At 43.7% G+C, this 15,161-nt stretch overlaps 1 protein-coding gene across 2 annotated transcripts in view; it reads left to right on the top strand.

Moving 5' to 3' along the window:
• The first annotated feature begins 704 nt into the window (after positions 1-704).
• Positions 705-15,161, top strand: part of SLC5A1 (solute carrier family 5 member 1) — a 101,464-nt gene continuing 87,007 nt past the window's right edge. For both annotated transcript variants that reach the window (XR_005787012.1, XM_040463809.1), the window contains exons 1-2: positions 705-1,007; positions 8,149-8,220. Coding sequence is in view for 1 of the 2 variants with exons in the window: in XM_040463809.1 (XP_040319743.1) it covers positions 876-1,007; positions 8,149-8,220 (204 nt within the window). In the remaining variant the exon portion in view is untranslated. The remainder of the gene's footprint in view (positions 1,008-8,148; positions 8,221-15,161) is intronic.

Raw genomic sequence — 15,161 nt, 5'->3', positions numbered from 1 at the left:
TCATGCCTCTTTTCTCAATCATCTCTGTGCTGAGCCCTGACTTTCAACTTAGACATGTGTCTCCAGATGGGCAGGCTGAATCCCCAGGAAGGGTCAACATATGATGAGTTCCATGGAAGGGATTCTCTAGTATCCTCGCTTCTATCTTCCCCAGAAGAACCCCAGATCAATTACTGGGTGAGGCACAGGGCAAAGAAAAACTCCCAGTGGGATCCCTTCTCCTAGTCTCTCTTTTTTCCTCCTTACAGTGGCCGTAACAGTGCCTCTGGGGGCTGCAGGGGCACCAGAAATGTAGGTAGGTGGGTGGCTGTCCCCATGGCCAATAAATTGTTCTGAATTTCTTGCCAGCAATACCCAACAAGTGGTCTTCCCCAGAATTTTCTCCACAGAGACCAAGAACTTGGCTGAATCCTGGGAACAGTCTTGTACCCGTTTTACACATGGAGAACCGGAGTCTGCAGAAGCCTCAGTACTGGTCCAAGGGCAGGTGGCAGGCGACCTGAAGCCTCTAGGCCCCTGGCCTCAGGCAGCCTGGTTCCTCAATGGAGCCGCACCCTCTCTGCCCCTGGCAGAGCAGGCGAGGCTACCCTGCCGGGAACACAGCCGGCCTTTGTGCCAGGCGGGCACCACCCCCCTGGATGGCCCCTCCCCACTCACGGAACAGCCCTTACCTGCCAGCCTGCCACCCTTTCTGCCAACAGCTCTACCTGCTCCTCCTTCAGCGCTCTCTGCGTCCAAAGCTGCTCCCCGACGGTGCAGCGCAGGAGCCGCACCGCGCGACTTCGCGGGCGCCCTCCCTCGGGGCTGATTATTAACCCGGAGGCGGTATAAGGAGCGAGTGGCCTGGGCGGGAGGGACGCATCGCCACCGCCGCCATGGACACTACCACCTGGAGCCCCACGACCGACACTACCTCACCCCTTGCGCCACATGAGCGCATCCGCAATGCGGCCGACATCTCTGTCATCGTTGTCTACTTTGTGGTGGTGATGGCCGTCGGGCTGTGGGTATGTGAGGGCTCTGAGACGTGGGCTGAAGGGGCAAGAGCCACCAGCAGGGACAAGGGGGGCGGGGCTGTACAGGGGAGCCACTGCATCCGTGAGCTGTGAGGAGGAAAGGGTGGGTTTAAAGGTCTGTGGAGCCGAATGGAAATAACTTGGAAGCCCTTGAGAGGAATTCAGGGGGGCACAGTGTGAAGTGAGGGGGGCAAGCAAGGATGAGCAGAAGGGAGGGGGGTTCTGAGGGGAGCTGGCCAGGAAGGTCCAAGGAGAATACCCCTAGCCTGTGAGCAGAGAAGGAGGCAGAGATTGGAGAGGCTGGGGGCTAGTGTGAGGGGCAGGAGAGGGACAGCTTAGGTCTTCAGGGAAGATCTCTGGGCTTGGAAGATAAGCCTCAAGGAGGCTAGGACTGTCCTGTTTCTTCTTAGTCATACAGTTTTGTATGGAAAAGAAACAATTTAGAGCAGGAAGGACACAAAGCCTCTGCCAGGTGCAGGGGCTGTGGGGCAGCCCCAAATGGAGGGGTGCTGCTGGTGTCCCCCTGGGAAAGGCTGACCTGCAAGCCCAGGGACTGGAATGAGTGAGAGTTGGCAAAGCTCGGGTGGAGGAGGAGGAGGAGGAAGCCTTGGAGGGTGGCCTGGTGCTGGGGAAATGCACGTGGCTCCCCTTGGGGACTGGGGACACACCAAACCAGAGAAACTTGTTCTTCACAGCCTTGGAACTTGGAACTTGGAAATTTCACTATGACAGACTCTGGCACACCCAGCAACTAGAAGATGAGGTGTTTTAAATGTGCACATATTGCAGACATTCTCAAAAGCTTTGGTTGTGGGTAGGGTTAGGCCAGGAGGCTGTGATGGCAGCAGGTGGTTGAACTCTTTCTTGATTTAGAGGGGAGTGTGGAGGGGCAGGGTGGATATTAACCCTTCCATGGCCACAGAGTTTCTTATTTTGTTTTGTTTTGTTTTTTAGGGATAGAAGGAAGCATTTTTTTTTTTTTTTGGTTTGTTAAGTAATTATAGAAACTAGATATGACTGAAAGCTTTTCCAAGTGTCACAAGGGGTCAGTGTTACTAACTCTTCCCCAATATGTTCACCTTCCCAGAAGTGTCCAACCAGGGGCCAGGATTCTCAGGTTTACTACTGGCTTTGACATGGTTCTAGCTATGCAACCTCAGGCAACCTGCCTCAGCTTCAGTTTACTCAAGTGTGCATAGGTACAATCTTACCTATTCTTATGACTCCCAAAGATTGTTGTGAGGATCTGCAGACATGAATCTGAAAATTCTTTATGGAGTCTAGGAGTCTTTTTAAATAATATCGTCATTTGCCCTCCAAGGTATGAGCCATGCTCTGAATTGTTTTTGTCCTTTTAAGTAAAATGGGCAAACGCGGTCAACTGGATAGGGCATCTTCACAAAATGCCTCAACATAAGGAGGGCAGGAATACTAATCCCTATTTTACAGAAAAGGAAACTTTAGCCCCATGTTGTTGTGGTTTACCTAAGGTTGCAGTACATGAAATTTTCCTGGAACTCAGATCTTTTGACTCTTGGTTTTCCAGAGTACCAGGGGCTTTGCCACTTTGCCTGCCTTCCTCCCCACACCCTTACCCAGCTTCTAAGTGCCTAGCACTTGGATGTGAATTCATCATTTGCTAGCTATGCCATACTGCTTATTTCCCAGAAAATCACTGATAATCTCTGTTCCCCTAAACAATCTTATTTTAGCCCCTGCCAGCCCTGCTGATTATGGTGTTTATGCTTTTCAAATATCTGTGAATCAGTATCACTTGTCCTGTTAAATGCTACTTAATGAGCCTGCTAATATTTGTCTACATTTAATTTTCCCCATTAGTCAGTGCCTCTGGACCCTGATTATTTAACGTGCTGGATTTCTTCCAGTTTACATTCCTTTTTTTTCTACTGGAGCATCAAGAGTGGCTTGGTTTGGGGATAGGCATCCTGACTCCTGAGTGATCTCTGGGCTGCACAGACAGAGTGATCCTGGCTTACGGTGCTTCTTCATCTTAGAAAAGACACCCATAGCCAATGTCCCTCTATCACCATCCACATCTCTTCCAACATTATTTTGTTCTGTTTTACCCTCTTCCAATCATATTTGGGTTTGAGCTTATTCTTCACTGTATATTTCCATTTTTCTTTCACCACCTCTCTGTTTCTTGGGGGATTTTGTATCATTTTAGGCTAAATCTCTAACTTTATTTTTTCTGGAAGATTTCATTTAAGCTATCCTGAACCCCCTTATGCTAGGGGTTGTTAAACTATAGTTCACAGGGCAAATCTGGCCCACCGCCTGTTTTTGTATGGCCCACAAGTTACAAATGTGTTTTTACACTTTTAAGGAGTTGTAAAAAATAAAAGAGGAAGAGTGTCCAGTGGAGATCATGTGTGTTCCACAAAACCTAAATAACTTATGATCTGGACATTTTTCTTTACAGGAAAAATTTACTGCCTTATGCAATCATTTGCACTAATAGCATCATTGGATGCCTGAGTAGCAATTGCCCCTGGGGAAGCTCAGCCTTTCAATTTTACAGGTGAGGATCAGATGGTGACAAGAAGTCAGTCAGATGAATCTGTGCCAGAGCTGGGATTAGATACCAAAGGCATGTTTTTTCTACTGTCTCACCTTCCCTTCCCTAAGACAGCATCCTTCCTGGCAATACTCTCTCCATGATCCTTACCACCATTTGCATTGCTGTGACAGTGTCCTGGTGGTGTGGAATTCCTTCTTTCCTGACATATTTTCATAAAGTGAAGGCCTAAAGTTTATTCAGTTTTAACCCTCTTGATCCTGTGCTAGAGTCTATTCTTAAACCACTTGACCAAAATATCTTGAACAATTGTCCACCCTTCACTTGAATATTTCTGGCCAAGACTCTCCCCAGTGGCACCACTTCCATCTCTACACAGCTCTGATAGTGAGGAAAATCTTCCTGGTATGGAGCCCTGATCTGATGTCCTGGAGCTTCTCCATTGTATTTGGTTGTGCCTTATGCAGACCACGCTGTCTTGCTTTACCTCAGAAGATGGTAGGCCACACTGGAGTCTTCTCTACTCCAGGCCCAACATCCCCAGTTTCTTAAGCTTTAAGCAAAGGTCTGAAGTGCCTTCCTTTTGTTCAGTGATATTTTTAATCCATTTAGAAAAAAAAATATGGGTCAGTAGTTGTGTTTCTTTTGCTCCTCTGGCTTGCACTTGTGAAATCATTCTCTTCTAGTTGCAGGGTGGACAGGCAAATTTAATGCCATGTTTTACAAAGTGGTGTTGGAACCTTAGAGCTTTCCTTTGAGCATCCTTTGCTCATGGAGACAGTGTCTTTCCATTGTAGGGAATAAACAGCAGGGAAGAAGGAGGCAGGGTACACAAGTTATAGTAATAACACCTACTGGTAGCACCTACTGAATGTTGCTGGCAGTCTGCAAAATGCCTGCCTGGAAGGGTGTTGCTCATTTCCAGAAGGAGTGTTCGGGGGTGGGATATGGGGGAAGAGTGGAGGCAGAAGGCACTGCAAAACCCCTTTATCCAACATTTTATTGAATGTGTACCATGCACTAGGCATTATACTAAGCATTACAGGGGATTAAAAAATTGTAAAATGGTTACCACAATCAAGTTAATTAACATATCCATTATCTCACACAGTTACAATGCTTTTTGTGTGTGGTGAGAGCACTTAAGGTCTACTTTTTCAGCAAACAACTATACAATACAGTATTATGGACTATGGTCACCATGATGTAAATTAGATCTCCAGAAATCATCTTATAATTTTACCTTTGTACCTTTTGATCAGCATCTCTCCATTTCTCCCACCAGGCAGCCCTTGGCAATGAATATGTATTTCAAAATATCACATTGTATCCCTTAAATATCCATATACCTCAATAAAGCTGGAAAAAAATTATAATATGGCAACATAAAGGAAAAAAGTGTAAGGGCTGTGAATGAGGTATAGAAACATAGAACATATATAGAAAATCTCTAGATGTTCACAGGAGAGAGAGATTATTTTTTGTTTGTGAAGGGGAGAGGTCATAGTAGAGGAGGAAGTTTCTGTGGTGGAGTGTCAGGTAAAGTTTCATGGGGAAAATAACATTTTAGGAGCCTTGAAGGATGGGTCTGCTGGGTCTGGGCTTGTGGAGATGAGGGGATAAACATTCCAGAGAAGAGAAGGCCTGGTGTAGATACACCTGTCCTTGCCTTTTATCCATCCCCAACATCTTTCCTGAATTATCCAGTTCCCCACTCTAGTCTTGACTGTCACATCCTTCCTCTAAGCTCTTCGTTTCTGAGACCAACTTGGAAATGTTGTATCTGGGCCCCAAACCCACTTTTTGTGTCCCTCCAATACCAACTGGGGCATATCAACCTGCTTTGACATCAGAATCGCTTTCAGAATGGCCTTTCCCTGGAAAACTACTAGAATCTGAGTCCTTGGACCATATTTTTGTTCAGCCCTGGCTACCTTCTTTGCTCCTTGTGTTTGTTAGTCCTCTTGCTATTCCTAGAAAAAACACCACAGAATCCCTAAGAGTATGTCCTGTGGGAGGGAGGACCCTGCCACGAGTCCAGAAAGATCTGAGCTGTGCTCTCCCTGGAACTGCCTGGCACACAACAATCAATTTATGTTGATTGTTGGATGTATGAATGACGCTGCTTCCTAAAGGACTGAGTCTGGTCAATCTCTGGAGTCTGAGCACTTAGCAATATGCTATCAATAGTAGGCATGTTTGCTGAATAAACTGAATTTCTAAGCATCTGAAATGTCACCATCTGAGGTTAATTCCTTTGCATCAGTGATGCTCTTAAGCCTCAGGAGTCACGATGCAACCAGCTTTAACAGGGCTCAGTCATTATCAGTTATTAGTATTTTCAGAGACATTAGCAAGCCATCAGCTAAGGGAAGACCATTGACATAGAGGGAGGGAGGAGGAGAACACTAGCAGAGATACTGTTCCAGTTTTGAGCTGGAGGACTGGGCCTGGGCCTGAGCTGGACCAGGAATTAGCTGAAGGTTCAGAGGCAACATTCCAAGGGTTCTGAAAGAAGGAGGGTCTGGTGGTCATTTACTGAAAATACACTCATAAACCTTCAGTGGCTCCCTACTGCCTATGGAATAAAGCCTATATTTTTTAGCTTGGCATTTGATGGTCTGCAGTCTGTTCCCACTTCTCACCATTCTCCTCATTCATATGCCTCAGCCAGGTTCTCCAGGTAATGCTATTCACTGTTCCCTTCCTCCCCACACTGCAGTTCTATCTCTGGGTTATTGCTCATGTTGTTCCCACAGTCTGAAATGTCCTTTCCTTCTTTTCTTTCACTAATAAATCCCACTCTATCTTCAAGACTTGCTGAAGTGCTGCTCCCTCTGTGAAGCCTTTCCTGACACCCCAGTCAGAAGGAATCTCCTCCTTCTGTATTCGTAACAATAATAATTCTGCAGTACTCATAATATGTTGAAAAGTAATGTTTCCAGCAAGCTTCTACCTACATCTCAGAAAGTTTTGAACTGAGTTTGAATGGTCCATCTTTAATGTATTTAATAAGAACACCATACATTCCTCTAGCATTTTTCATTTTTTTGTTTTGATAATAACATTACTGAAATATAATTCAAATACTGTATAGTGCTTATTATGTATGTATATTTGTATGTATGTTTGTATGTATGTATTTACTTATTTTGATTTACATCCAAGTTAGTTAGCATATAGTGCAATAATGATTTCAGGAATAGAATCCAGTGATTCATCTCCTACATAGAACACGCAGTGCTCATCCCAACAAGTGTCCTCCTTAATGCCCCTTGTATAGTGCTTTCATTTATTTAGTAAATTTTTTTTGAGTTTATTATTTATTTATTTATTTATTTATTTTTTTATTCATTTATTTATTTATAGCACAAGCAGAGGAGGGGCAGAGAGAAGGAGAGACAGAAGCCTAAGTAGGCTCCGCACCATTAGCACAGAGCCCAATGTGGGGCTCGAACTTACCAACTGCAAGGTCATGACCTGAGCTGAGATTAAGAGTCTGACTCTTGGGGTGCCTGGGTGGCTCAGTTGGTTAAGCATTCGGCTCAGGTCATGATCTCATGGTTCGTGAGTTGCAACCCTGCGTCAGGCTGTGTGCTGACAGCTCAGAGCCTGGAGCCTGCTTCAGATTCTGTGTCTCCTCTCTCTCTGCCCCTTCCCAGCTTGCTCTCTCTCTCTCTCTCTCTCTCTCAAAAATAAATAAATATTTAAAACAAAAGAGTCTGACACTTAATAAACTGAGTCACCCAGGTGCACCACTGTATAATGCTTTTAAAAAGAATATTTCTTGGGGCGCCTGGGTGGCGCAGTCGGTTAAGCGTCCGACTTCAGCCAGGTCACGATCTCGCGGTCCGTGAGTTCGAGCCCCGCGTCAGGCTCGGGGCTGATGGCTCAGAGCCTGGAGCCTGTTTCCGATTCTGTGTCTCCCTCTCTCTCTGCCCCTCCTCCGTTCATGCTCTGTCTCTCTCTGTCCCAAAAATAAATAAAACGTTGAAAAAAAAAAAAAGAATATTTCTTAAAATTTTTTTAAGTTTATTTACTTATTTGAAGAGAGAAAGAGTGAGCACGTGTGCAGGGGAGGAGCACAGAGAGAATCCTGAGCAGGCTCTGTGCTGTCAGCACACAGACTGGTGCAGGGCTTGAATTCATGAACTATGAGATCATGACCTGAGCTGAAACCAAGAGCCAGATGCTTATCCTACTGATCCAGCCAGGCATCCCAAAAAGAATGATATTTCATTAGGCACCTTGAATATGCTTGTAAAAATGGCATGAAAAGTTCCATTTTTCTGATGTAACAAACATTCAGGTGGAGTGACTTGCTTGAAGCCACACTGTGAACTCATTGCAGAGCTGCACCAGGGAAAGGTTTTTAAACCTGAGCTTCAGTCTTCTTGTCTGTCATATGTAGGTCCCTGCCTCCTTCATCTAAGTATAGTGGAGTTCTAGGGGAGTAAGGAATGTGGAAGTGCCTCAGAAATAAAGACAGTAAAAGAAAGTACAAGTATATGGGAGTGGGAGAGGTATGTCCTTTTGGCAGGCAAAGTTGCTCTGTTCTAGTTTTATACTAAATTTTTGACCTTTCCTCTTCAGGCTATGTTTTCCACTAATCGTGGGACTGTTGGAGGCTTCTTCCTGGCAGGACGAAGTATGGTGTGGTGGCCGGTAAGTTTTCTCTGAAAACTATTTGCTTAACTACAAAATTCCCCATAGAAGGCCCTATTCTTCTTGGCTTTGGGTGGCAGTGATTCTTCCTTCCTGCCTTAAACAATGGGTCCTCTGCTCACCAGGTCTTAATCTGGATGAACTTAATCTCTTGTGGTAAGGGAATAGCCTTTAAATAAATGTGCTTGGAATCCTTTACTGTATAAGTAGAGGAAGAGACTACACAAGCAGACGGTGTGGAGAAGCAGAAAGAACACACAGACTGAAGTGATCTTGGGAAAACCTGAACTTCCACCTTTGTATCTATAAATTGGGGATGATAGTATTTATCTTCCAGGAGTGTTATGAGAAATGGGTACCTCTTATGGGGTGGAAGCTCAATAAATAATAACTCTTTTACTACATTTTTGTTATGTTAAGTCCCATGAAAGAGAGACTTTATTTGTCTTACCTTGGGAGCTGAAAGCAATGCCTGATACACAAAGGAACCTCAATAAGTACTCATAGAACAGATGGAGAGGAGCCCCTACTGTTCCTACAGTTTTTTTCAGCTCTGGGAGGATTTTGTATGTTGTATATTTGTTGTATATTTGAGAGGTATTTTTCCTGATATTCGTACATGGGTGGAACTATCCCAGTTAAAGGACACGTGTGTGGGTGGAAGAGAAACTAGGAGGCCCCTTCCATCCTATCAGCACAGGGCTCTGGCTGGCTTACCAGTTAAGTCCAATGACCATCTCAACCCAGAGTTCTCACCAAAATGACTGGTTGCCTAAATTAGCCAAGTTGTGCATTTTTTTTTTTGGACTAAAGATATAAGCAAGACTAGCTGGTGAAAGAGGTGGCTAATGAAGCATAGAAACAATGAAAAGAAAGTGACAGCACTGAGTTGATTGGAGGAAGAGAAACAAGAAAGTAAAAATTGTCACTGTCATATGCAGAGCATAAGAGAAATTGCAAGGAAATCACATCACACCCTGAAGTTGGCCTTTGATCAGCTGTTTTGGGATGGATTTTAATAACTGGCATCTTCACAGTTGCTTGGACTATCCCTGAAGTCATTTCTGCCTTACCCCTAAGGTGGCTAAAAATATTGGGCAGATGCTGATTTCTGTGGTGGCCCCATCATGGTGCTCCCTCCTGACATATTTTATCTTCTCGAGCATTGTACTTTCGTACTTTCCTAAAAGCGGGTGTTGAATAGGCAGCTTTGATCACAAAGTTCAGGATGAGGCTGGGTCAGTCCCTCTAGAACTGCACTGCCTAGTATGGTAGCCACTAATCACATGGGCTATTTTTAATTTTTATTTATTTTTGTTTTTTTATTGTTTATTATCTTTGAGAGAGAGAGAGAGAGAGAGAGACAGAGAACAAGCAGGGAAGGGGCAGAGAGAGAGGGAGACACAGAAACAGAAGCAGGCTCCAGGCTCTGAGCACTCAGGACAGAGCCTGACACGGGGCTCAAACTCACAGACCACAAGATCATGACCTGAGCTGTAGTTGGCCGCCCAACTGACTGAGCCACCCAGGCACCCTCACATGGGCTATTTAAATTGAAATTAAAGTTAGATAAAATTTAAAAACTAAAAATTTCTTCCCACACTAGCCATATTCCAAGTGCTTAATAGCTACATGTGGATAGTGTCTGCCATATTACATAGTATAGATCTAGAATGTTTCCCCCATTGTAGAAAGTTCTATTGGACAGTGTGCTGTACAGATTTCAGAGCCAAGGCTGGATGAAATCTTAGTGGACTTGAGATTTGTTGAATTAGAGAGCTGAATAGGAGGTTTATTTATTTTGGAAGCAGTGCACCTTCCACCCCATCTAATGCTTCACTGCTCCCTACAGTATGCCTGCCAAGTGCTTATTTGCCTTCGGTTTGCATCCAGACCTCCTCCCCCTACTGTGATAGGAAACTCTCATACCTCTTCATGTAAAATTTCTAGGGCTGCTTTATTGGGGATAAGACCTCAACTTCTAATCTCTGGGTCATGGAGAAGCCAATGAAAGTAGTGAGGGGGTGGTTTGGGGCAGAACCATTCTTAGGAGATATGCATTTTGGGCTAGGCCTGGGAACACATCACATCTTAACTAGCAATGATGTCTTTCTTCCTGATAGCACCTGGGAGTGGGTCTGGGCTGAGATTTAGTTGGTAAAAGGATTTAGCCCACCCAAAACATGTAGGGTTCAATGGTTCATGTGGAGTTTCCTGTGGGTATTGTTTACCTTACTCATGTCTCAGTGTTGGATTATTCTAACCAATGGAGAAGCATGGCATCATTCTTCTTTTGTGCAGAAGTCACTACTTCCTTGATGGGGCTGATATTCAACTTCTTCTCCCAACAGTGGTTTCTACCTAAGACTTTGTGAGATTATATTAATGGTTTGTAAACTTGCTTCATCAGAATCACCTGAATATGCTTCCAAACATACAGATTTCTAGGCCTCACTCAAGACCTCTTAAAGAAAAAAAACCTTGGAAGAGAGTCCCAGGAACTTGCTTTTTATTTATTTTTATTTTTATTTTGAGAGAGAGAGAGAGAGAGAGAGAGAGAGAGAGGCAGGGAGAGGGGTGGAGGGAGAAAGAATCTCAAGCAGGCTCCACACTCAGCACAGAGCCTGATGTGGGCCTTGATCCCACGACCCTGGAATCATGGCCTGAGCTGAAATCGAGAGTCAGATGCTCAACTGACTGAGCCAGTCAGGTGCTCCAGGAATTCGCATTTATAAAAAGCTTCCCAGATGCTTTTGATTATCAGGCAGGTTTGATAATTACTGGTTTGGATAGGTGCTTATCTATCTGGTCAGATATACTGAAACTATCACTATCTGTTAGGGATGCTAGAGAAGGAGATTCTTGAATGGAGGAGCAATGACTTCTAAGTCCCTTTCAGCTTTGAGAATGCTTTTATGCTAGAACATTCTAGCTTTGAAGTCAGCATATCTGATCTGCCACATTTACTAATTGTGTGACTTTGGTCAAGTCACTGAACCTCCCAGAGCTTCAATTTCTACCTCTATAAAGTTGGAGAATAGTACCTGCTTTGGAGTGTTCTTGTCAGGATTCAATGAGATAATTCATGTACTGCACTCAGCACTTGGGAAGTACTCAGTAAATGAAAATATTAAGAAGTATAAGGAAGATAGGAATGACAAGGCAACCCCCCAGTTGACACTTGTCTGGGGCATAGGACTTAGTAGTGCCTAGTAAATGAAAACTAATATTTATGTGAAGCTAGTACTGCCACTTCACTTAAATTTAACTTTCAGATCAACCATGTGAATAAATGAACATGGCTTATATGTATATTTATTTATACTGCTATAAATCATCAATGATTTATAGGACCACAATGACCACATTTTAACAACTCTGAGATTGGCTTATGTGTTATAATCAATCAGTGGCATGCCACAGTTTAAATGCTAATGTTTTTTCTTTCTTTGTGCTACATGGTATGTCTTACAGTAGTTGGTGTCTTAGATTCAATAAAGTATGGTTATATTCTAAAATAGTGAGTTTTAAAAATTTGTTGACTGTAGGAGCACCTGGGTGGCTCAGTCAGTTAAGTGTCCAACTTCAGCTCAAGCCATGATCTTACTGCTTGTGGGTTAGAGCCCCGTGTCAGGCTCTGTGCTGAGAGAATCCCAAGCAGGCTCCATACTGTCAGTGTGCAGAGCCTGATGTAGGGCTCTATCTTATGAACTGTGAGATCATGACCTGAACCGAAATCAAGAGTCGGACGCTTAACTGACTGTGTCACCCAGGTGCCCTTAAAATGGTTTTAAAGCACTATTGCAATACACACTTGAAAGAGTAAAGGAAAATATAGCATGTGAGAAAATGCAAATCTAAGTATTTTTCCTCCAAAACTGAAAAAGAGTTTAAACTATATTAAACCTATACATCTAAATTTCTCTTTGTATTAAATTACAAAGTCAATTTAATCCTGTCTGTCGGGCCTGGAAGTTCATAATTGAAATATCAATTCTCAAATGTGCAGGCCCAAGGAGAACATCACAGGGCTACAGTCTTTCTGGAGCTCACATCTCTGTCAGAAACCCCCTAATGGGACACTTTTCCCTCTCCATCTGCCTTTAGCCCTGTCGCTTTGTGCTGTAGGAGGAGTGAGCAACAAGAGCAGCTCTGGGAAAGAGTCCTAGGGTATTTTAGGAGGAAGGACCTTGGGTCAATACATCAGAGACTTGGGGGACTTGAGTATTCACTATCAAAAAAAAAAAAAAAAAAGGAGGAAACTGGATCTTGAAAAGTCCAAAAGGAGATTGAACAGAGAGGCCAGTTGGGAACATTCCTGGGTCTTAGGGGACTTTGAAAGGAGCAGTTATGACCTGTGACAGATGAAAATTTAGGAGCCCTGGTAAACGACTCCATTCCTAAAAAGTTAATGAGGCTGAGAGAGAGAGAGAAATCATATGCACCTTGGCCTGGGTGTAGAAGTGAGAGATAATTAAAAAGGAAGAGCAAGGATTCCAGGGCTGGGTTACAGAGGAGACAGATTACACAGGGAGCCAGGCAGGGAGGCCCCCAGAAGTCTGAGTCATGGGTGAGCAAGCCAAGCCAACTGAGTAACATGAAACCATGATATTACCTTTTGTAACTGTGGGTTGTTTCGTGGCCCAGGATTCCCTTCTGTAGTTGGAAGCTTTAACAAACAGCTGTGTGCTACGTTGTAATGGTTATGTGGGTATGTGGGAGATGGGAAAGCAGGAATGTGAGCATTGAAGGGGAAATTCCCCACTCCTTGTCTATTGGTAGCAGAAATTACTCAGATAGGCTGGGGCCCAGATACACAGCCCAGTGGAGAATTCTTTTTTGGAGGAGAGTTTGGTCATACTTACTGGAGTCAGCTCCAAGGAAATGGGTGGGGTACAATGGGGTTGAGTCAACCCTTTGAAAACCCCCTTAAATGAAGAAGTAAACATTTCAGAGGGAATAGGAACCTCACAAAGAACCAAAGGACTTGGGTTGTCCCAGCTTTGTGACATCGGGCAAATCATTAACTTCTCTGGGTTTCAGTCTCCTCTGTAATGAGGAACAGTCAGATTGAGCATCTCAAAGGTCTCCCAGGACTAAAATTTCTTCCACAGAGGAGGAAACAAGAATGGGTGTGGGCATGCTAGCCAGTCTATTGCTAACGAGGGTCTTGAAAATTGAATGGCTGTGTGTCTCTCAATAGCCACAGTTCCTTTCCTTCTTTTATTATTAGAGAATCATCAGAGAGGTGTATGTCACAGTGACTTAGGGCAAGGGTTGGCAAACTTTCTCTTTACAGGGCAAGATAGCAAATATTTTTGCTTTGTAGGCTATATGATCTCTGTCACAACTGCTCAACTCTGCTGTTGTATCATGAAATCAGCCATGGGCAGTACATAAATGGATGGGCCTGGCTGTATTCCAATAAAAATTTATTTACTAAAAGAGGCTGAGGACCAGATTTGGTTTATAGGTCCTAGTTCGTTGACACCTTGTTCAGGTCTAGGCCCTAGAGTCAGGCTGCTTGGGTTCAAATCCAGCTTCTGCCCATTACTAGCTGTGTGAGTTACTGAACATCTCTGTGTCTTACATTTGTTATCTCTATAATGGGGATAACAGTACTTCCTTGAGATTGTTGTGTGGACATATGCACAGTCTCAGAACAGTGCCTGGCACTCAGCAAATTCTCAGGTTTAGCTCTTGTTTTTCTTTTTTCAGCTGAAAACTTTTGAAGGACTATTATATCCTGTATTTGATTGAATCCTTAGTGATTCAGCAAGAATGGAGATTAACCCCATGGGTTGCCCAAGTTCACACAAGATAATGACAGAGCTAGGACTCTCTCTATTTTTCTGTTATTCAGGTCTCTTTCTTCTTATCTTTTGAGATGGAAATTTGTGAGATCAATAGATGTAGTCTAGAGGGTTACCTGAAAACCAAGAAATTCTTTCAGTTAGGGCTAACCAGAGACCCCTTTGAATATTTTCCCCAAGGAAAGAAGATAGCTCTTCATACTTACTAAACTTTCTTGAGTAAAATATATCTGATTTGATATTTAAGTCTGTAAATCCCAATGATCAAATCAAAGTTCATCCACTTAGAATACTACTGGGGTGCATCCTGGAAGAGTCTGGTAGATCTAAGACCTGGGAACATAAGACCTGAGAGAGAAAGAACATGAACTAGGGGAATGGACACAGGAGAGGTAGAAAGGTCACCAAGGGAACAAAGCTCAGGAAAATGTGAGATGAAGGACCAACAAGTACTTGACTTTCATAAGGTTGAGTGGAAGTGACTGCCAAGTCCAGTTGACCCTTTCTTCCTGCTGGTTGTCTTCTACTTGCATATGGCTATGTGTGCTTTCATTTATCCCAGGGCAGAGCTTATGTTTTTCTTAATCTTTTTTTTTCTTCCAATACTTAGTCCAGGACCTTGCATCTACTGGGCATTTGAGAAATACGTGCTAAATTAAAGAAAAGGGAGGGAGGAAAGGGACATGTCCTCAGACTCTCATGCTGGATCCCCTTGTTGATGTCACCTAAGACCTCAGCCTGCATTCTGCTCTCTGGAGCAGTGGCCACAGAGTGTAGGCAGTGGTAAGAATTCAGGAGGTTAGGAAGGTACTGGGTCCAAGTCAAAGCCTTTCTCTAGCAGTGTTCCACATTTCTGTTTCTATGTACAGAGAACTTTTTTTTCCTTTAGACTTCTTTTTTTTAAGGTTCATGGTAGCAAAACTGGAAAAGCAATCCTGGCCCCAATCAGAGTGCCTGATTTTAGCCCTCATTGGATCCCTTGGGGAAAAAAAGGCTGATGTGACTATGCTTCCTTACTATCTAAAACATTTTTTTTTTTAAGGCTGAGACAAGATTTTGTAAAACTTGGCTATTCCCATAGATATGTATCTCTTATGTGGTAAGAGTTTTTTGCTTAACATGCCAGTT

This window comes from Herpailurus yagouaroundi, unplaced genomic scaffold, assembly GCF_014898765.1.
Source record: "Herpailurus yagouaroundi ecotype Mexico unplaced genomic scaffold, PumYag 428, whole genome shotgun sequence".
Classification (NCBI taxonomy): domain Eukaryota; kingdom Metazoa; phylum Chordata; class Mammalia; order Carnivora; family Felidae; genus Herpailurus; species Herpailurus yagouaroundi.
This window is presented reverse-complemented; position numbering and strand designations above follow the sequence as displayed.